The 22,958-nt window shown below is 53.5% G+C and overlaps 1 protein-coding gene across 5 annotated transcripts in view; it reads right to left on the bottom strand.

The window, feature by feature from the left end:
- Positions 1-22,958, bottom strand: part of LOC116958217 (uncharacterized) — a 153,699-nt gene that overhangs the window by 12,709 nt on the left and 118,032 nt on the right. For 4 of the 5 annotated variants that reach the window (XM_076056104.1, XM_076056102.1, XM_076056101.1 and 1 more), the window contains 9 exons: positions 22,955-22,958; positions 22,047-22,165; positions 20,463-20,639; positions 19,050-20,007; positions 14,588-15,385; positions 13,978-14,103; positions 10,195-10,347; positions 5,945-6,075; positions 4,084-4,231 (listed from right to left, as the gene is read on the bottom strand). The exon at positions 22,955-22,958 is cut by the window's right edge and continues 132 nt beyond it. In XM_076056104.1, the coding sequence (XP_075912219.1) occupies positions 4,084-4,231; positions 5,945-6,075; positions 10,195-10,347; positions 13,978-14,103; positions 14,588-15,385; positions 19,050-20,007; positions 20,463-20,639; positions 22,047-22,165; positions 22,955-22,958 (2,614 nt within the window). The remainder of the gene's footprint in view (positions 1-4,083; positions 4,232-5,944; positions 6,076-10,194; positions 10,348-13,977; positions 14,104-14,587; positions 15,386-19,049; positions 20,008-20,462; positions 20,640-22,046; positions 22,166-22,954) is intronic. The other variant, XM_076056105.1, reaches the window with a different exon arrangement.

Consider the following 22,958-nt stretch of genomic DNA (forward strand, 5'->3'; position numbering starts at 1 on the left):
GAGACACAGACAAAGATCCCCCGCGTAGCCTCTAACAGACTGTAGGGGCAAGTGCTGATAGTTAGCGAGTAGCAGCTGTGAGACACAGACAAAGATCCCCCGCGTAGCCTCTAACAGACTGTAGGGGCAAGTGCTGTTGTTGGCGAGTAGCAGCTGTGAGACACAGACAAAGATCCCCCGCGTAGCCTCTAACAGACTGTAGGGGCAAGTGCTGTTAGTTAGCGAGTAGCAGCTGTGAGACACAGACAAAGATCCCCCGCGTAGCATCTAACAGACTGTAGGGGCAAGTGCTGTTAGTTAGCGAGTAGCAGCTGTGAGACACAGACAAAGATCCCCCGCGTAGACTCTAACAGACTGTAGGGGCAAGTGCTGATAGTTAGCGAGTAGCAGCTGTGAGAGAAAGACAAAGATCCCCCGCGTAGCCTCTAACAGACTGTAGGGGCAAGTGCTGTTAGTTAGCGAGTAGCAGCTGTGAGACACAGACAAAGATCCCCCGCGTAGCCTCTAACATACTGTAGGGGCAAGTGCTGTTAGTTAGCGAGTAGCAGCTGTGAGACACAGACAAAGATCCCCCGCGTAGCCTCTAACAGACTGTAGGGGCAAGTGCTGTTAGTTAGCGAGTAGCAGCTGTGAGACACAGACAAAGATCCCCCGCGTAGCCTCTAACAGACTGTAGGGGCAAGTGCTGTTAGTTAGCGAGTAGCAGCTATGAGACACAGACAAAGATCCCCCGCGTAGCCTCTAACAGACTGTAGGGGCAAGTGCTGTTAGTTAGCGAGTAGCAGCTGTGAGACACAGACAAAGATCCCCCGCGTAGCCTCTAACAGACTGTAGGGGCAAGTGCTGATAGTTAGCGAGTAGCAGCTGTGAGACACAGACAAAGATCCCCCGCGTAGCCTCTAACAGACTGTAGGGGCAAGTGCTGATAGTTAGCGAGTAGCAGCTGTGAGACACAGACACAGATCCCCCGCGTAGCCTCTAACAGACTGTAGGGGCAAGTGCTGTTAGATAGCGAGTAGCAGCTGTGAGAGAAAGACAAAGATCCCCCGCGTAGCCTCTAACAGACTGTAGGGGCAAGTGCTGATAGTTAGCGAGTAGCAGCTGTGAGAGACAGACAAAGATCCCCCGCGTAGCCTCTAACAGACTGTAGGGGCAAGTGCTGTTAGTTAGCGAGTAGCAGCTGTGAGACACAGACAAAGATCCCCCGCGTAGCCTCTAACAGACTGTAGGGGCAAGTGCTGTTCGTTAGCGAGTAGCAGCTGTGAGACACAGACAAAGATCCCCCGCGTAGCCTCTAACAGACTGTAGGGGCAAGTGCTGTTAGTTAGCGAGTAGCAGCTGTGAGACACAGACAAAGATCCCCCGCGTAGCCTCTAACAGACTGTAGGGGCAAGTGCTGATAGTTAGCGAGTAGCAGCTGTGAGACAGACAAAGATCCCCCGCGTAGCCTCTAACAGACTGTAGGGGCAAGTGCTGTTAGTTAGCGAATAGCAGCTGTGAGACACAGACAAAGATCCCCCGCGTAGCCTCTAACAGACTGTAGGGGCAAGTGCTGTTAGTTAGCGAGTAGCAGCTGTGAGACACAGACAAAGATCCCCCGCGTAACCTCTAACAGACTGTAGGGGCAAGTGCTGATAGTTAGCGAGTAGCAGCTGTGAGACACAGACAAAGATCCCCCGCGTAGCCTCTAACAGACTGTAGGGGCAAGTGCTGTTAGTTAACGAGTAGCAGCTGTGAGACACAGACAAAGATCCCCCGCGTAGCCTCTAACAGACTGTAGGGGCAAGTGCTGTTAGTTAGCGAGTAGCAGCTGTGAGACACAGACAAAGATCCCCCGCGTAGCCTCTAACAGACTGTAGGGGCAAGTGCTGTTAGTTAGCGAGTAGCAGCTGTGAGAGACAGACAAAGATCCCCCGCGTAGCCTCTAACAGACTGTAGGGGCAAGTGCTGTTAGTTAGCGAGTAGCAGCTATGAGACACAGACAAAGATCCCCCGCGTAGCCTCTAACAGACTGTAGGGGCAAGTGCTGTTAGTTAGCGAGTAGCAGCTGTGAGACACAGACAAAGATCCCCCGCGAAGCCTCTAACAGACTGTAGGGGCAAGTGCTGTTAGTTAGCGAGTAGCAGCTGTGAGAGACAGACAAAGATCCCCCGCGTAGCCTCTAACAGACTGTAGGGGCAAGTGCTGTTAGTTAGCGAGTAGCAGCTGTGAGACACAGACAAAGATCCCCCGCGTAGCCTCTAACAGACTGTAGGGGCAAGTGCTGTTAGTTAGCGAGTAGCAGCTGTGAGACACAGACAAAGATCCCCCGCGTAGCCTCTAACAGACTGTAGGGGCAAGTGCTGTTAGTTAACGAGTAGCAGCTGTGAGACACAGACAAAGATCCCCCGCGTAGCCTCTAACAGACTGTAGGGGCAAGTGCTGTTAGTTAGCGAGTAGCAGCTGTGAGACACAGACAAAGATCCCCCGCATAGCCTCTAACAGACTGTAGGGGCAAGTGCTGTTAGTTAGCGAGTAGCAGCTGTGAGACACAGACAAAGATCCCCCGCGTAGCCTCTAACAGACTGTAGGGGCAAGTGCTGTTAGTTAGCGAGTAGCAGCTGTGAGACACAGACAAAGATCCCCCGCGTAGCCTCTAACAGACTGTAGGGGCAAGTGCTGTTAGTTAGCGAGTAGCAGCTGTGAGACACAGACAAAGATCCCCCGCGTAGCCTCTAACAGACTGTAGGGGCAAGTGCTGTTAGTTAGCGAGTAGCAGCTGTGAGACACAGACAAAGATCCCCCGTGTAGCCTCTAACAGGCTGTAGGGGCAAGTGCTGATAGTTAGCGAGTAGCAGCTGTGAGACACAGACAAAGATCCCCCGTGTAGCCTCTAACAGGCTGTAGGGGCAAGTGCTGTTAGTTAGCGAGTAGCAGCTGTGAGACACAGACAAAGATCCCCCGCGTAGCCTCTAACAGACTGTAGGGGCAAGTGCTGTTAGTTAGCGAGTAGCAGCTGTGAGACACAGACAAAGATCCCCCGCGTAGCCTCTAACAGACTGTAGGGGCAAGTGCTGTTAGTTAGCGAGTAGCAGCTGTGAGACACAGACAAAGATCCCCCGCGTAGCCTCTAACAGACTGTAGGGGCAAGTGCTGTTAGTTAGCGAGTAGCAGCTGTGAGACACAGACAAAGATCCCCCGTGTAGCCTCTAACAGACTGTAGGGGCAAGTGTTGTTAGCTAGCAGCTCACACACAGACACAGACAAAGATCCCCCGTGTAGCCTCTAACAGGCTGTAGGGGCAAGTGCTGTTAGTTAGCGAGTAGTAGCAGCACTCAGTGAGGGCTGCCGGCACTGTGGCACACGCAGAGGGGGTGGGTGGCCAGCAACCACCACGCACGCCCGGCCGCCTTTGTCTCCCCCGGTGCCAGCGGTGTCAAGGTCGGCCTCTGTGGAGGAGGAGGCTCGTGAAGGACGCTAGAGGGCAGTGCCAGGCTAGGTGCACTGCGAGGCTACCGGGCGGTTGGAGGCAGTCGCCCTCCGGCAACAGCGGAGGGGCGGAGGAGCGACGCTCACAACAACGAGCGGAGCGCCGGGCGGGTAAAACGCAGCGAGTTGGCACAGTAGGGGGCACAGGTGGTGCATCGGCCACTCATCTCAGTCAGTCGACCCGTGGCACCTGCAGGGTCTGTCCCGTGGCCTCCTCCTGCACCTAGCCTGGCACAGCAGTTAACTCATGGCGCCCGTGACCTCCTCCTGCACCTAGCCTGGCACGGCAGTTAACTCATGGCACCTGCTGGGTCTGTCCCGTGACCGCCTCCTCCTGCACCTAGCCTGGCACAGCAGTCAACCCACGGCACCTGCAGGGTCTGTCCCGTGGCCTCCTCCTGCACCTAGCCTGGCACGGCAATCAACTCACTGCACCTGCTGGGTCTGTCCCGTGACCTCCTCCTGCACCTAGCCTGGCACGGCAGTCAACCCATGGCGCCCGTGACCTCCTCCTGCACCTAGCCTGGCACGGCAGTCAACCCACGGCACCACCCGCTGTGTCTGTCTCCGCATGCCCCCTCCCCCCGTGGTGGCCGTGACGAGGTGAGCGAGCACCTGTGACGAGGTGGCTGCGTGCGGGCTGGCTGCGCGTGCCCCCGAGTGACGAGGTGGCGGTGACGAGGAGGCTGTAGTGAGTGTTGGGCCGCAGCTTCGTCAGCTGCACCCACGGAGTGGAGGCAGGAATCCTCAACTCCTGGGACTCCTGGGGGGGGGGGCACGGGGGGGGAGGGGCCACGGGGGGGGGGAGGGGCCACGGGGGGGAGGGGCCACGGGGGGCACCAGGGGGGAGGGGCCACGGGAGGTGTTTAGTGGTGGTTGTGTTAGTGGTGATGGTGGTTGTGGTTGTGGTGGTGGAACCTCGTGCGTGTCATTGTGGTTGTGTTAGTGGTTGTGTTAGTAATGTTGGTGGTGGTTGTAGTTGTGGTGGTGGTTGTGGTTGTGGTTGTAGTTGTGGTGGTTGTGGTGGTGGTGGTTGTGGTGGTGGTGGCACCTCGTGTGTGTCGTTGTGGTAGTGTTAGTGGTTGTGTTAGTGGTTGTGATTGTGTTAGTGGTGGTGGTTGTAGTGGTGGTTGTAGTTGTGGTGGTGGTGTCACCTCGTGTGTGTCGTTGTGTTAGTGGTTGTAGTTGTGGTGGTTGTAGTGGTGGTTGTAGTGGTGTCACCTCGTGCGTGTCGTTGTGATAGTGGTTGTGTTAGTAGTGGTTGTAGTTGTAGTAGTTGTGGTGGTGGTGTCACCTCGTGTGTGTCGTTGTGGTAGTGGTTGTAGTTGTGGTGGTTGTAGTGGTGGTTGTAGTTGTGGTGGTGGTGTCACCTCGTGCGTGTCGTTGTGGTAGTGGTTGTGTTAGTAGTGGTGGTGGTGGTTGTAGTTGTGGTAGTGTTAGTGGTAGTGGTTGTAGTGGTGGTAGTTGTGGTGGTGGTGTCACCTCGTGCGTGTCGTTGTGGTTGTGTTAGTGGTTGTGTTAGTGGTTGTAGTTGTGGTGGTTGTAGTGGTGGTTGTAGTTGTGGTGGTTGGTGGTGGTGTCACCTCGTGCGTGTCGTTGTGGTAGTGTTAGTGGTTGTTGTGGTGGTGGTTGTAGTAGTGGTAGTGGTTGTGTTAGTAGTGGTGGTGGTGGTTGTAGTTGTGGTTGTGTTAGTGGTTGTAGTTGTAGTAGTTGTGGTGGTGGTGTCACCTCGTGTGTGTCGTTGTGGTAGTGGTTGTAGTTGTGGTGGTTGTAGTGGTGGTTGTAGTTGTGGTGGTGGTGTCACCTCGTGCGTGTCGTTGTGGTAGTGGTTGTAGTTGTGGTGGTTGTAGTGGTGGTTGTAGTTGTGGTGGTGTCACCTCGTGTGTGTTGTTGTGGTAGTGGTTGTGTTAGTAGTGGTTGTAGTGGTGGTTGTAGTTGTGGTGGTGTCACCTCGTGTGTGTCGTTGTGTTAGTGGTTGTAGTTGTGGTGGTTGTAGTGGTGGTTGTAGTAGTGGTTGGTGGTGGTGTCACCTCGTGTGTGTCGTTGTGGTAGTGTTAGTGGTTGTTGTGGTGGTGGTTGTAGTAGTGTTAGTGGTTGTGTTAGTAGTGGTGGTGGTGGTTGTAGTTGTGGTTGTGTTAGTGTTAGTGGTTGTAGTTGTGGTAGTTGTGGTGGTGGTGTTACCTCGTGTGTGTCGTTGTGGTAGTGGTTGTGTTAGTGGTTGTGGTGGTGGTGGTTGTAGTAGTGTTAGTGGTTGTGTTAGTGGTTGTAGTGGTGGTGGTGGTGGTGGTTGTGTTAGTGGTTGTAGTTGTGGTTGGTGGTGGTGTCACCTCGTGCGTGTCGTTGTGGTAGTGGTTGTGTTAGTGGTTGTAGTGGTGGTGGTGGTGGTGGTTGTGTTAGTGGTTGTGTTAGTGGTTGTGTTAGTGGTTGTGTTAGTGGTTGTTGTTGTGGTTGTAGTTGTGGTTGGTGGTGGTGTCACCTCGTGCGTGTCGTTGCTGGCCTCGTAGGCGACGCTGAACTCGGTGGCGTTCCCCAGAGGCGGCTTCCAGCTGACGCTGGCAGCCCAGGGGGTCACCCCACTCACACGCACACTGCGGGGGGGGTCCAGGCCTGGGGGGGGCGAGTGGGGGGCGGTGAGGGTGAAGGGAGGGGAGAGTGGGGAGAGGAGTGGGGGGAGGGGGGCGAGTGGGGGAGGAGGAGGGGGGGGAGTGGGGGGAGGGGGGCGAGTGGGGGGAGAGTCCAGTGGGGGGGGGGGCAAGTGGGGATGAGGGGAGGTGGGGGGGGGAGGTGGGGGGGGAGGTGGGGGGGAGGGGGGCACAGCAGTACAAACCATAACAGACGGCACCTCCCACATCTAATGCGGAAGAAGTTCAACAAACATATACACTACAATGCACTCCACTAAAATACACTATACACTACACTAAAATACACTATACACTACACTAAAATACACTATACACTACACTAAAATACACTACAATGCACTACACTAAAATACACTATACACTACACTAAAATACACTATACACTACACTAAAATACACTATACACTACACTAAAATACACTACAATGCACTCCACTAAAATACACTATACACTACACTAAAATACACTATACACTACACTAAAATACACTATACACTACACTAAAATACACTATACACTACACTAAAATACACTATACACTACACTAAAATACACTATACACTACACTAACATACACTATACACTACACTAAAATACACTATACACTACACTAAAATACACTATACACTCCACTAAAATACACTATACACTCCACTAAAATACACTATACACTCCACTAAAATACACTATACACTACACTAAAATACACTATACACTACACTAAAATACACTACACTAAAATACACTATACACTACACTAAAATACACTATACACTACACTAAAATACACTATACACTACACTAAAATACACTATACACTACACTAAAATACACTATACACTACACTAAAATACACTATACACTCCACTAAAATACACTATACACTCCACTAAAATACACTATACACTACACTAAAATACACTATACACTACACTAAAATACACTACACTAAAATACACTATACACTACACTAAAATACACTATACACTACACTAAAATACACTATACACTACACTAACATACACTATACACTACACTAAAATACACTATACACTACACTAAAATACACTATACACTACACTAAAATACACTATACACTCCACTAAAATACACTATACACTACACTAAAATACACTATACACTACACTAAAATACACTATACACTACACTAAAATACACTATACACTACACTAAAATACACTATACACTACACTAAAATACACTATACACTACACTAAAATACACCACAATGCACTCCACTAAAATACACTATACACTACACTAAAATACACTATACACTACACTAAAATACACTATACACTACACTAAAATACACTATACACTACACTAAAATACACTATACACTACACTAAAATACACTATACACTACACTAAAATACACTATACACTACACTAAAATACACTATACACTACACTAACATACACTATACACTACACTAAAATACACTATACACTACACTAAAATACACTATACACTACACTAAAATACACTATACACTCCACTAAAATACACTACACACTACACTAAAGTACACTATACACTACACTAAAATACACTATACACTACACTAAAATACACTATACACTACACTAAAATACACTATACACTACACTAAAATACACTATACACTACACTAGAATACACTACACTAAAATACACTATACACTACACTAAAATACACTATACACTACACTAAAATACACTATACACTACACTAAAATACACTATACACTACACTAAAATACACCACAATGCACTCCACTAAAATACACTATACACTCCACTAAAATACACTATACACTACACTAAAATACACTATACACTACACTAAAATACACTATACACTACACTAAAATACACTATACACTACACTAAAATACACTATACACTACACTAAAATACACTATACACTACACTAAAATACACTATACACTACACTAAAATACACTATACACTACACTAAAATACACTATACACTACACTAAAATACACCACAATGCACTCCACTAAAATACACTATACACTCCACTAAAATACACTACACACTACACTAAAATACACTATACACTACACTAAAATACACTATACACTACACTAAAATACACTATACACTACACTAAAATACACTATACACTACACTAAAATACACTATACACTACACTACAATACACCATACACTACACTAAAATACACTACACTAAAATACACTATACACTACACTAAAATACACTATACACTACACTAAAATACACTATACACTACACTAACATACACTATACACTACACTAAAATACACTATACACTACACTAAAATACACTATACACTACACTAAAATACACTATACACTACACTAAAATACACTATACACTACACTAAAATACACTATACACTACACTAAAATACACTATCCACTACACTAGAATACACTATACACTACACTAAAATACACTATACACTACACTAAAATACACTATACACTACACTAAAATACACTATACACTACACTAAAATACACTATACACTACACTAAAATACACTATACACTACACTAAAATACACTATACACTACACTAAAATACACTATACACTACACTAAAATACACTATACACTACACTAAAATACACCATACACTACACTAAAATACACCATACACTACACTACAATACACCATACACTACACTAAAATACACTATACACTACACTAAAATACACTATACACTACACTAAAATACACTATACACTACACTAAAATACACTATACACTACACTAACATACACTATACACTACACTAAAATACACTATACACTACACTAAAATACACTATACACTACACTAAAATACACTATACACTACACTAAAATACACTATACACTACACTAAAATACACTATACACTACACTAAAATACACTATACACTACACTAAAATACACTATACACTACACTAAAATACACTATACACTACACTAAAATACACCACAATGCACTCCACTAAAATACACAATACACTCCACTAAAATACACTACACACTACACTAAAATACACTATACACTACACTAAAATACACTATACACTACACTAAAATACACTATACACTACACTAAAATACACTATACACTACACTACAATACACCATACACTACACTAAAATACACTATACACTACACTAAAATACACTATACACTACACTAAAATACACTATACACTACACTAAAATACACTATACACTACACTAACATACACTATACACTACACTAAAATACACTATACACTACACTAAAATACACTATACACTACACTAAAATACACTATACACTACACTAAAATACACTATACACTAAAATACACTATACACTACACTAAAATACACTATACAGTGCACTAAAATACACTATACACTACACTAAAATACACTATACACTACATTACAATACACCATACACTACATTACAATACACCATACACTACATTACAATACACCATACACTACATTACAATACACCATACACTACATTACAATACACCATACACTACATTACAATACACCATACACTACATTACAATACACCATACACTACACTAAAATACACCATACACTACACTAAAATACACTACACACTCCACTAAAATACACTACACACTACACTAAAATACACTATACACTACACTAAAATACACCATACACTACATTACAATACACCATACACTACATTACAATACACCATACACTACAATACGCGATAATAAACGATACCCTACGACACGCCACACACTACATTATACACTATGCTAAACTACGTTACACTATACACCGCACCACACATTGCAACAACCAAAAAAAACACAACGGGAGCAACGTTTGTGCCCCCCGCAAGCCAATCGGGCCATCTTTGCCCGCGAGGGCCCTGGGGCCCCGCGCTGCGTACCGGCGGTGAAGGCGGCCAGGCCGGGGCCGCTGCCCGCGAGGGCCCTGGGGCCCCGCGCTGCGTACCGGTGGTGAAGGCGGCCAGGCCGGGGCCGCTGCGTGCGAGGGCCCTGGGGCCCCGCGCTGCGTACCGGTGGTGAAGGCGGCCACGCTGGGGCTGCTGCGTGCGAGGCCCCGCACCGCCATGGCCGTCAGCTCGTAGCGGGTGAGCGGCGACAGGTGAGTGACGGTGAACCACGTGGAGCGCCCTCCTAGCAGGGCGCTGCGGGCAGCGCCCGCGCGGCCTGCAGCAGCGGCAGCATCGGTAGTGGCATCATCATCAGCATCATCATCGGTAGTGGCATCATCAGCATCATCAGCATAATCGTAGTGGCATCATCATCGGTAGTGATATCATCATCGGTAGTGGCATCATCATCATAATCAGTAGTGGCATCATCATCGGTAGTGGCATCATCATCAGCATCATCAGCATCATCGTCGGTAGTGGCATCATCATCAGCATCATCGATAGTAGTATCATCGGTAGTGGCATCATCATCAGCATCATCGATAGTAGTATCATCAGCATCATCATCGGTAGTGATATCAGCATCAGCATCATCGATAGTAGTATCATCAGCATCATCATCGGTAGTGATATCATCATCTGTAGTGGCATCATCATCATCGTCATGATCAGTAGTATCATCAGCATCATCATCAGTAGTGGCATCATCATCAGCATCATCGATAGTAGTATCATCAGCATCATCATCGGTAGTGATATCATCAGCATCGTGATGATCAGTAGTAGCATCATCATAATCAGTAGTGGCATCATCATCATCAGTAGTGGCATCATCATCATCAGTAGTGGCATCATCATCATCATCAATAGTGGCATCATCATCATCAGCATCATCAGTAGTGGCATCATCATCAGTATTGGCATCATCATCATCAGTAGTAGTATCACCAGCATCATCAGCAGCATCATCATCAGTGTCATCAGTAGCAGCATCATCAGCAGCATCTTCAGCAGTATCATCAGTAGCAGCATCATCATCAATAGTAGCAGCAGCATCATCAGTAGTAGCATCATCAGCATGGCTGTGTGGCTGTGTGGGTGTGTGTGGGTATGCAGTCCGGCAAAATCAACCCTCTACCTTCTCGTTTGTGCCGGACGGCCACGCTGTGGTGGGCAGTGCCGTGGGGGGAGGGCCAATTCCGATTGGCCATTCCCCTCGTGGCGTCTGTGACCACCACAGCGGCCAAACGGGGGCTCTGGACGGGTGCGAGGGGCTGGTAACCCCTCCACCTTCAATTAATTACCGTACCAAACCACGACTGAAAAATGGAATTAATAAGCTTGTGCCGGAGGCCCCAGGGGGTCAGGCGTCTATGACGTCTCCTGGCCAAACCCCATTTGGCGGAGCCAGCAGACTGAATCCTTACCCTCTGGGCTCCTCCAGAAATTTGATAAACCATTTCGGGTCTTAATTGATTGTTCACGCTTACGGTGGCTTTCAGACCGCATCCATTATTTTCGTCTCCCCGCTCCTCTTTTCCGAACATAGATGGACTCGTCCATCTGAACAAACTGTCAAATCGCTCTCCGCGGTGCTAACGTTAAAAAGAAACCGGCACTTTTTTCAAATTTTCTTGCTGTGGTTTTCACACCTGATGATGATTGCTTGCTTGTGTTGCAGTCGAAACGTCGTGAGAATTTTATTGTTTTATATATTCTTATTTGTTTTATTTTATTGTTTCCCTTCTACGTGGTGACTTTACCGAAAGAACCAAGAATAACAAAAAAAACCACTACGTGTGGCCACGTGCAATTTTCGAAAACTCACTGCGGAGAGGCTGCCACTCCTCTGTCGGGAGCTGGACCGGTACTCTCCGTGGTATTCAGGAGGTCCGGTGGACCGGCTCTGGCTCCTGCCACCATGAGGCGTGGACAGTCCTCTACTCGGGGCAGGAGACTGAGTGGTGGTCGCGGGTTGCCGAGGAGATGGAGTCTGCCTCAGTGGCCCGCGATCACAAATCTCTATTTAACTCCATCAAAAAAGTAACCTGCAGCGCCACACCTATTACCATCATTAGGGGAAAGAACGGTGATCCAATCTCTCACCCCCAGGAACAGGTTTGCAGATTTGCTGAGCATTTCTGTGAGGTCCTGGGGGAGGGGAAATCCCTCAGCCAGGAAAACATCGTGGCACAAAGTGGGGATGACCCTGCCGAGGCTGTGATGCCTCAAATATTGGAAGAAGTCACCCCCTGTGAGTGGCTGGCTGAGGTGCCATCTGTTGAGGAAGTACTGAAGGCGATCTGGAGTCTGAGACCAGGAAAGGCACCGGGAACAGGTTATCTCCCAAGTGAAATGCTGAGGGAGGGTGGCGTTTGTGCACTGACTGCCCTATATGACATCATAACAACAGTCTGGACCACTGGACGGGTTCCGCAGGATTGGAAGGATGCCCTGGTAGTCCCCCTCTTTAAGAAGGGGAACCGCACAGACTGTAACAACTACGGGGGCATCTCACTCCTCAGTGTGCCGGGAAAGGTCCTGGCAAGGATTATTCAACATCGCCTTGCCAGGCACGCTGAGGAGAGGCTTGCAGAGCCCCAATGCGGTTTCAGGAAAGGGCGGTCCTGCACAGATGCCATATTTTCTGTCCGTCTGCTACAGCAGAGGTGTAGGGAATTCCAACAAGACCTACATCTCTGCTTTATTGACCTGGTCAAGGCCTATGATACCATCAGTAGGCCTAGGCTCTGGGTTGTTCTTCGTGCTTTTGGAGTCCCTGACCCCCTGCTTACGATCATTAAGGACCTTCATGATGGTGAGCGGGCCCGGGTAAAGCTACGTGGCCGGGAGTCAGAGCCATTCCCTGTACACCTTGGGGTGCGACAGGGATGTCCTCTGGCTTCAGATCTTCTCGGCCATGGTCATTCCCTCCCTTCTCTACGCTTGCGAAACGTGGACGCCCTTAATGTAACATCTTCGTCGGTTAGAAACATTTAGGCTAGCCTGCCTACGATCCATCATGGGTTTAACCAGGCTGGATTGTGTGAGGAGCTCACAAATCCTTGAAAGATCTGGGCAAGGTCCCATCGGTGAGCTCCTCCGGCAGGCAAGGCTGCGATGGCTGGGTCATGTAGCCCGCATGCCCAAACAGCTTTTGTTCGGCCGGATTGAGGGGGCTAGACGGGCGCGGCACGGGCTAGAGAAGAGATGGAGTGATGTGGTACAGGAGGATGTGGAGCTGAGTGGACTTGCCGATGACTGGTACCAGCAGTGTCAAGATCGGCCTCTGTGGAGGAGGCTCGTGAAGGATGCTACTGGGCAGTTGGAGGCAGTCGCCCTCCAACAACAACGGAGGGCGGAGGAGCGATGCTCACAACAACGAGCGGAGCGCCGGGTGGCTAAAGCACAGCAGGTTGGCACAGTAGGGGGCACAGGTGGTGCATCAGCCAGTCATCTCAGTCAGTCGACCCGTGGCACCTGGGTCTGCCCAGTGACCTCCTGCCAGCGGGCGTTCGACACTTCACGTGGCCTCACGGTGCACATAGCCTGGCACAAGCGTCGTGGTGACGTCACCGCCACTTAGTGGCGAATGGCGGTTGTTGTTGTTGTTGTTGTGTGTAGGTGTGTGTGTGTAGGTGTGTGTGTGTGTAGGTCTGTTTGTGTGTAGGTGTGTGTGTGTGTAGGTGTGTGTGTGTGTAGGTGTGTGTCTGTGTTTGTGTGTGTGTAAGTGTGTGTGTGTGTGTAGGTGTGTGTGTAGGTGTGTGTGTGTGTAGGTGTATGTGTGTGTAGGTGTGTGTGTGTAGGTGTGTGTGTAGGTGTGTTTGTGTGTCTGTGTGTGTGTGTAGGTGTGGGTGTGTGTGTGTAGGTGTGTGTGTGTCTGTGTGTGTGTGTGTGTGCTCACCTCCAACGTTGGGTGCGTACCACGTGACCCTCACCCCCGTGACCCGTGGGCTCGGGGGTGGCCACGTGACCCTGGCGGCCGTGGGTGACACTTTGGTCACGGTCAGAGCCCCCAGGGGTTGCAGCGCTAACGGGCGGGGGGGGGGGGGGTGGTGCAGCAGTGGAGAGGGCACGCACACAGGCAAAGATCACCCGCGTAGCCTCGGCAGACTGCAGGGGCAAGTGCTGTTAGCGAGTAGCAGCGGCAGCGCCTATGCAGGCTGCAGGCCTTGGACAGCGCCACGCCCGGTCGCCTTTGTCTCCCCCCAACACACACGGCACCTCACCTGGTAACTCGCTTGAGGCTGAGTCGACCTAGGGGGCGACCTAGGTTTTCGAACTCGGGCCTCAGCCGGGTTCGGGGTTCGTAGCGGCGCTAACCGCTGCGCCACCGCTCCCCACCACAACCACCGACAACCACCACAACCACCACCACCACCACAACCACCACCACTGCCACAACCACCACCACCACCACAACAACCACCACTGCACGTTCATTCCCCCCCCACCCACCGCCCCCGCCAACACGTACCTAGCCTGGCACCACCACCGCGGTGCCCCATCGTTACCTGTGAAGAGGCGGAGGGGGGGCGACCTGGGTAGGGCCGGTGGGGGGGGGCTCCCCCCTCCACCTCCTCGTGCGGCCGCTCCCTGCGACACCCCCAACAGCAGCACCTCGTAAAGAGCTCCCTCGGTCAGCTCCGTGACGACGGCCGAGCGAGCCCCGGCCGGGGCCCAAAGCTCCCTCCATCCCGCGTCGTCGCCGCGGTTACCGCCATCGCCGCCCCCGTTGCCACCGTTACCGTCGCCGCCCTCCTCCCGTTCTCCGCCGGAGGCCCGGCCCGCTCCGTGCCCGGCCACGCCCACTCCGAGCTTGGCCACGCCCGCTCCAAGCTTGGCCACGCCCGCTCCGTGCCCGGCCACGCCCGCTCCGTGCCCGGCCACGCCCGCTCCGTGCTTGGCCACGCCCGCTCCGTGCCCGGCCACGCCCGCTCCGTGCCCGGCCACGCCCGCGCTCTTGCCGGCCCCTCCCACTTTGCCGGCGGCGCCGCCCGCTTCGGCGCCTGCCCCGCCCACTTCCTCGCCCGCCCACTCCTCGCCCTCGTAGACCGCGCGGTAGCGCACTGTGTACGAGTCGAAGGACAGCTCCCCCGGGAACCAGGAGACGCGGAACGACGTCGCCGTCACGTCGGACGCCGCCAGGCCGATCTGCGCGGCGGCGGCCGCCGATGAGCCGGGCGCGGGCGGAGGCCCGGTGCTGGCCGGAGGGGCGGCGGCGGCGGCGGCGGCGGCGGCGGCGGCGGCGGCGGACGGGCGCGGAGTCGACGGCGGTCGTGGCCGGTGGCGCTGGGGCTTCTCCGACGAGGCTTTCGTCACGGTTTTCGAAAGTCGCGGGAGGCGGAGGAGGGGGAGGAGGAGGAGGAGGAGGAAGAGAGGAGAGGAAGATTCACCGAGACCCAGAGACTCACCACACAGAGACCCATAGACTCACCATACAGAGACCCATAGACTCACCATACAGAGACCCATAGACTCACCACACAGAGACCCAGAGACTCACCACACAGAGACCCATAGACTCACCATACAGAGACCCACAGACTCACCACACAGAGATCCACAGACTCACCACACAGAGACCCATAGACTCACCACACAGAGACCCACAGACTCACCACACAGAGACCCACAGACTCACCACACAGAGACCCACAGACTCACCACACAGAGACCCATAGACTCACACACAGAGACCCACAGACTCACCACACAGAGACCCACAGACTCACCACACAGAGACCCATAGACTCACCACACAGAGACCCACAGACTCACCACACAGAGACCCATAGACTCACACACAGAGACCCACAGACTCACCACACAGAGACCCATAGACTCACCATACAGAGACCCATAGACTCACCATACAGAGACCCATAGACTCACCACACAGAGACCCAGAGACTCACCACACAGAGACCCATAGACTCACCATACAGAGACCCACAGACTCACCACACAGAGATCCACAGACTCACCACACAGAGACCCATAGACTCACCACACAGAGACCCACAGACTCACCACACAGAGACCCACAGACTCACCACACAGAGACCCACAGACTCACCACACAGAGACCCATAGACTCACACACAGAGACCCACAGACTCACCACACAGAGACCCACAGACTCACCACACAGAGACCCATAGACTCACCACACAGAGACCCACAGACTCACCACACAGAGACCCATAGACTCACACACAGAGACCCACAGACTCACCACACAGAGACCCACAGACTCATCACGCAGAGAGACCCACAGACTCACCACACAGAGACCTACAGACTCACCACACAGAGACCCATAGACTCACCACACAGAGACCCACAGACTCACCACACAGAGACCCACAGACTCACCACACAGAGACCCACAGACTCACCACACAGAGACCCACAGACTCACCACAGACTCACCACACAGAGACCCACAGACTCACCACACAGAGACCCACAGACTCACCACACAGAGACCCACAGACTCACCACACAGAGACCCACAGACTCACCACACAGAGACCCACAGACTCACCACAGACTCACCACACAGAAACCCACAGACACGTTGGTTAGAGCGAGCGACAGAACAGTGCTGGGGGAGCGAGCGAGCGAAGGGATGGAGGGAGCAATGCCGGGCAGGGTTGCAGGATCATTCCGAGATGGGAGGAGGAGGAGCTGGAGGAGACTTTCTTGGCGGCGGTGGTGGTGGCGGTGGTGGAGTTGGTTGCGGTGGACGCATGCGTTGTGGTTTGGGGCAGGTAGCGTCATGCAGTCGCCCATTCCGGGAAAAGCGTTCAGCTCACTGATTCACCCACCTACCCATCCACTCACTCACCCACCACTCACTCACTCACCCACCTACCCATCCACTCACTCACCCACCTACCCACCACTCACTCACTCACCACTCACTCACTCACTCACCCACCACTCACTCACCCAGCTACCCATCCACTCACCCACTCACCCACCACTCACTCACCCACCTACCCATCCACTCACTCACCCACCACTCACTCAGCCACCTACCCATCCACTCACTCACCCACCACTCACTCATTCAGCCACCTACCCATCCACTCACTCACCCACCACTCACTCACTCAGCCACCTACCCATCCACTCACTCACCCACCACTCACTCACTCAGCCACCTACCCATCCACTCACTCACCCACCACTCACTCAGCCACCTACCCATCCACTCACTCACCCACCACTCACTCACCCACCTACCCATCCACTCACTGACCCACCACTCACTCACTCACTCACCCACCTACCCATCCACTCACTCACCCACCTACCCATCCACTCACTCACCCACCTACCCATCCACTCACTCAGCCACCTACCCATCCACTCACTCACCCACCTACCCATCCACTCACTCACTCGCCCACCTTTCACTCACTCAGTCGCCCACCTACCCATCCACTCACTCACCCACCTGCCCATCCATCAATTCACTCACCCACTCGCCCAACCACCCATCCACTCACCCACTCACCCATCTACTCAGCCATCCACCTACCCACCCACCCAAACCATCCACCCACCCATCTATTCACCCACCCACAAATGTACACACCAACTAACCTACCCACCCATCCACACACCCACCCACCCACCCAGTGACCCACCCACAAATGTCCACACCAAGTCACCCACCCACTCACCCAGCTCGCTCAACCCGCCCGCCCGCCCACACACACACACATCCTGAACACACCCCATGCCACGCTGCACCTCTCCGCACCCATGCAGAGCTGGGCGCTGGTGGACAGGGGGTAGCGGAGGAGGGAGGAAGGGAGGGAGCTGGTGGTGGTGGTGGTGTAGCTGGTGGTGGTGGAGGAGGGGGTCAAGAGCCATGCTTCCTCCCGCCAGGATGCCAGGGCCGTTACGACCGTGGCGACCGTCGCCGGGATCTTAGCGGCCGCGTCGGTCCGAGCCGGTGTCGGCGTTCGTGGCGATGTTCTCAACGATACGGAAACTCTGGACCGGGGTCCCACATTCAGTGCATCATCGGCATGGCCAGGCTCGCTGGAACTATCGGTTCGGGGCAAGCGAAACTCTGGACCGGGGTCCCACATTCAGTGCATCATCAGCATGACCTATGAAGGCCGGCACGGCACACGAGGGGGTGGGTGGCCAGCACCACGCCCGGCCGCCTTTGTCTCCCCAGTGGCGATGTTTACACACCGCACAAAGTATTCATTTGAGGCTGAGTCGACCTAGGGGAGGCCCGGACCGGTTCAGATAATCGTCACTGGTGTTGGCCGTGAGCGGGAATCGAACCCGGGTCGCTGGGTTCATAGCGCAGCGCGCTAACCGCTACACTACCACGTACACACACACACACGTACACACACACATACACACACACACGTGTACACACACACACGTGTACACACACACACACGTGTACACACACACACGTGTACACACACACGTACACAGACACACATACACACCACACACGCACAAGCACACACACACGTGTACACACACACACGTACACACACACACACATACACATGTACACACACACGTGTACACACACACACGTGTACACACGCACACGCACACACACACACGTGTGTACACACACACATGTACACACACACGTGTACACACACACACGTACACACACACGTACACACACACGTGTACACACACACGTGTACACACACACACGTACACACGTACACACACACATGTACACACACACACGTGTACACACGTACACGCACACACACACACACGTGTACACACACACACGTACACACACACGTGTACACACACACACACACGTACACACACACATGTACACACACACGTGTACACACACACACGTACACACACACACATACACACACACACGTGTACACACACGTACACGTACACACACGTACAAAAACAAACCTCACAAATAACACCCGGGCGCGTCGCTCCTACCCGTGGTGACGGACACGCGCATCGGTGGCCCGACCATGCCGGCGGCGTCGCCGTTGTCATCCCCATCAGCAGCGCCGTCGCCGTCGCCGCCGCCAACGACGCCCTGCACCAGCAGTTGGTACTCGCTCGCCTCGCGGAGGCCGGAGACGACCAGCACGGCCGCCTGGACCGGCACCGTCACCTCCCCTCCGCCGCCTCCGGCCACGCCCACTCTCTTGCCGGCACCGCCGGCCACGCCCACTCTCCCTCCGGCCGCCCCGCCCACTCTCCCGCCATCGCCGCCGGCTGCCCCGCCCACTCTCCCTCCGGCGCCTCCGGCCACGCCCACCGGCCTGCCCGCACCGCCGCGGGCCCCGGACGCCGACGGCGCCGCCGCCGACGGCCACCAGCGGACGAGCAGCCGGCGGGCGCCGGCGCCGAGGACGCCCGCCGGCTCCCAGGAGAGCGTGAAGCTCGTGTCGTTGACCCGCACCACCGAGACGGGGACCGCTCCCGCCCCGTCGCCGTGGTTACCGGGGTCGTGGTAGCCGCGGTCGTCGTGGCGACCGGCGACGTCGCCGTCCTCCAGGGCGTTGTCCAGGAGGTCCTCCGGCTCCGGCGGCGATGACGCGGGAGGGCCAGCCCCGCCGCTCGGCTCGTCGCTGCTCGGCGGTCGAATTCGGCGCGCGGGGACAGCGCCGCCGCTGCCGCCTCCTCCTCCTCCGCCAGCTCCTCCGCCAGCTCCTCCTCGGCCACCTTGTCCCGCCTTGTCGACGCAGGTCACGGTGCGGATGGAGAGACGGGAGAGCAGCACAGACTCCCAGGCGCTTTCGTCGGAGTCCACGGCCTCTCCCGCGACGTCTCCGTCTCCGCCTCCTCCGCCGCCGGCGACGGGAGGATCGGTCCCCACGGCGGCCGTGGGGGCTACGGTGGAGCTGGGCACCAGGGCCGGAACCTCCTCTGCCGTCGGCTCGGGCGCCTGCGGGGGAGGGACAGAGAGGCAGAGCGAGAGAGAGGTAGAGAGAGAGAGAGATAGGCAGAGAGAGAGAGGCAGAGAGAGAGAGAGAGAGATAAGGAGAGACAGAGAGATAGAGAGATAGATAGAGACAAGGAGAGACAGAGAGGTAGAGCGAGAGAGAGATAGAGAGAGAGAGAGGTAGAGAGAGAGAGACATTGATAAAGAGACAGATAAATATATAAATATAGAGAGAGGAATTGATAGAGAGAGATTAACAAAGAGACAGAGAGATAGAGAGATAGATAGAGACAAGGAGAGACAGAGAGGTAGAGAGATAGATAGAGACAAGGAGAGACAGAGGGACATAGACATGGATAGACAGAGAAGAGAGCCAGAGAGACTGATAGAGACAGCGGGAGGCGCTGTCAGGGATAGAGGCGGTGTGGCTGCTGGGGACAGCGACAGGGGGTGTTGACCTTGGGGCAGTCGTGCCCGTCGGTGCCCTGGGGGCATGGCTGGGCCTGCACGGCGGGGATGAGGCAGCCGGGCCCCGTGTACGCCTCTCCACAGTGGCACACCCCGGACACGCAGCGGCCTCGGCCTCCACAGCCACCCACGCAGCCCCCGTCGAACAATCCGCCCGGGATCAGAACCTTGCGTGGCACGCGCAGCATCAGCAACGACACTTCGGTCAGCCACCACCACCACAACAACAACAACCACAACAACCACCACAACCACCACAACAACCACCACCACCACCACAACCACCACAACAACCACCACAACCACCACAATAACCACAACAGCTCACTCACTAACCAACTCAGCCACCCACATGTTTTTCTTCTTTGGTTCTTTCGGTAAAGTCGCCACCACGTAGAATGAGAATAAAATAGTAAGATCAAACAATAAAATTCCCACGACGTTTCGGCCACAACACAAGTGGCCTTCTTCAGGTGAAAGGAACAGAACTGTCGGGACGACAGAGCTTCAGGTGAAAGGAACAAACCTTTGGTTCCCGACAGGTTTGTTCCTTTCACCTGAAGAAGGCCACTTGTGTTGTGGCCGAAACGTTGTGAGAATTTGATTGCTTTATCTTATTATTTTAGTCTCATTCTACGTGGTGGCGACTTTACCGAAAGAACCAAAGAAGATGAATCCCGCGCAGTCACGAAAGCTTTCAATCGAAATTCACCCACACGCTGTGTGGAGGCTCAGCTGTGGGGCGGTATGAGCGGGACGCCTCACAGCACCGTGAGATGATTGATGAACGTCACGGAGCGGCAAAGCGGCGGCCGCTGGCAGGGAAGGGGAACTGCAGCTTAGGGCAGACCCTGACCGACAGCAGGTCACGTGACAGACCAGAGAGAGGGAGGGAGGGGGGAGGGCACACCGAGAACCCGCTGGTAGGTTCCAGAAGGGGGCGGGGGGCGTGGCCGGGGGGGGGAGGGCGGAGCCAGGCCACGCCGAGAGTATAAGAGGGGGGGAGGAGGGGAGCTCGGGGCTGTCGCGTGGAGCGGGACCCAGCGTCGTTGCCGCCGGAGTCTTCGCCGTCTCGGGCGGTCTGCCGGCTGTCCCGACAGCGAACCGCAGTGACTGTGAGTGTTTCTGTCAGGCCGTGTTAACAAGAAGGGTGCCTACTGCCTCCTAGAGCAGGGGTGGGCAACGTGCGGCCCCGCGGGCCGTACGAGGCCCCGCGGAATCGTTTGGTGTGGCCCTGCCGAGGCAACCGCAGGCGGGACTCGAGATTCAGCAAATGTGGGAGAGCAAAACCTGGAAAAGCAGTTCGCGAGTGGCAGCGACATCGTCAACACCAAGCTAACATCGTCACCACGTCTCGCCAAAGAGAAGCAGTTCCAGCCCACCGCATCAGCGGCGAGTCGAATACATGTTTGGCCAAATGTAACGGGGCTAATTTTTAAGTTGATCGTTTTGCACGGCCCGCGAATGATGTTGCATAAAGATCCAAATGGCCCTTGGCCATCTGTCCGAGAGCCTCTTGAGTCAGTCACTACAGACGGACAGGCATATTCGGGTCAGTCCAAGTGCCTTGGTACCTGCGGGGGGCGTTTCAGGGTGCAGTCCGGACCGGTCCATTCAGGCTCACACAAGCAAGCCCGGGTGCTCGGGTCCAGCGCACCCCTGCCGCTGCATGGATCTCTCTGCACGGTCTCTCCTGTGGGGGGTAGAGAGTGGGGGGGGGGGGGGGGTAGGGGGGGATAAGGGGGGAGCGGCGGTTGGGGAGATACATAATTTCCACGTGTCTTTGCATGTGTGTACGTGTGTGTGTGCATGTGTGTACGTGTGTGTGTACGTGTGTGTGTGTGTCTACGTGTCTTCCACGTGTCTTCGCATGTGGTTGCCAGTGTGTGCGCGCGTGTGTGTGCGTATATGTGTGTACGTGTGTGTGTACGTGTGTGTGTGTTTACGTGTGTTCCACGTGTTTTCGCATGTGTGTGCCAGTGTTTACGTGTGTCTTTGCATGTGTGTACGTGTGTGCGTACGTGTGTGTGTGTGTGTCTACGTGTCTTCCACGTGTCTTTGCATGTGTGTGTACGTGTGTGCGCGTGTGTGTGTGTATATGTGTGTACGTGTGTGTACGTGTGTGCCAGTGTGTGTGTGTACGTGTGTGTGTGTCTGTTCCACGTCTCCTCACATGTGTGTGCCAGTGCGTGTGTGCGTGTGGGGGGAGCGGTGGTGGTGGTGTAGCGGTCACCACGCTCGAGGCTCCCTACACCATGGCCAGTGACTGGCAGTGCCTCAACCGGTGCCGGGTCCTCCCTTAGGTTGACTCAGCCTCAAATGACGACCTGGTGCTCCTCCCCCCCCGTGCCCCTCCCCCCGTGTGCCCCTCCCCCCGTGTGCTCCTCCCCCCGTGCCCCTCTGTGTATCCCCCCCAACTCCCCCATCAACCTCCCCCCCCGTGCCCCCCCGTGCCCCCCGTGCCCCCCCGTGCCCCCCCCACCAGT

The sequence above is a fragment of the Petromyzon marinus genome, chromosome 74 (genome assembly GCF_048934315.1).
Source record: "Petromyzon marinus isolate PM22_M1 ecotype Great Lakes invasive population chromosome 74, UKy_Petmar_22M1.pri1.0, whole genome shotgun sequence".
Taxonomy (NCBI): Eukaryota; Metazoa; Chordata; class Hyperoartia; order Petromyzontiformes; family Petromyzontidae; genus Petromyzon; species Petromyzon marinus.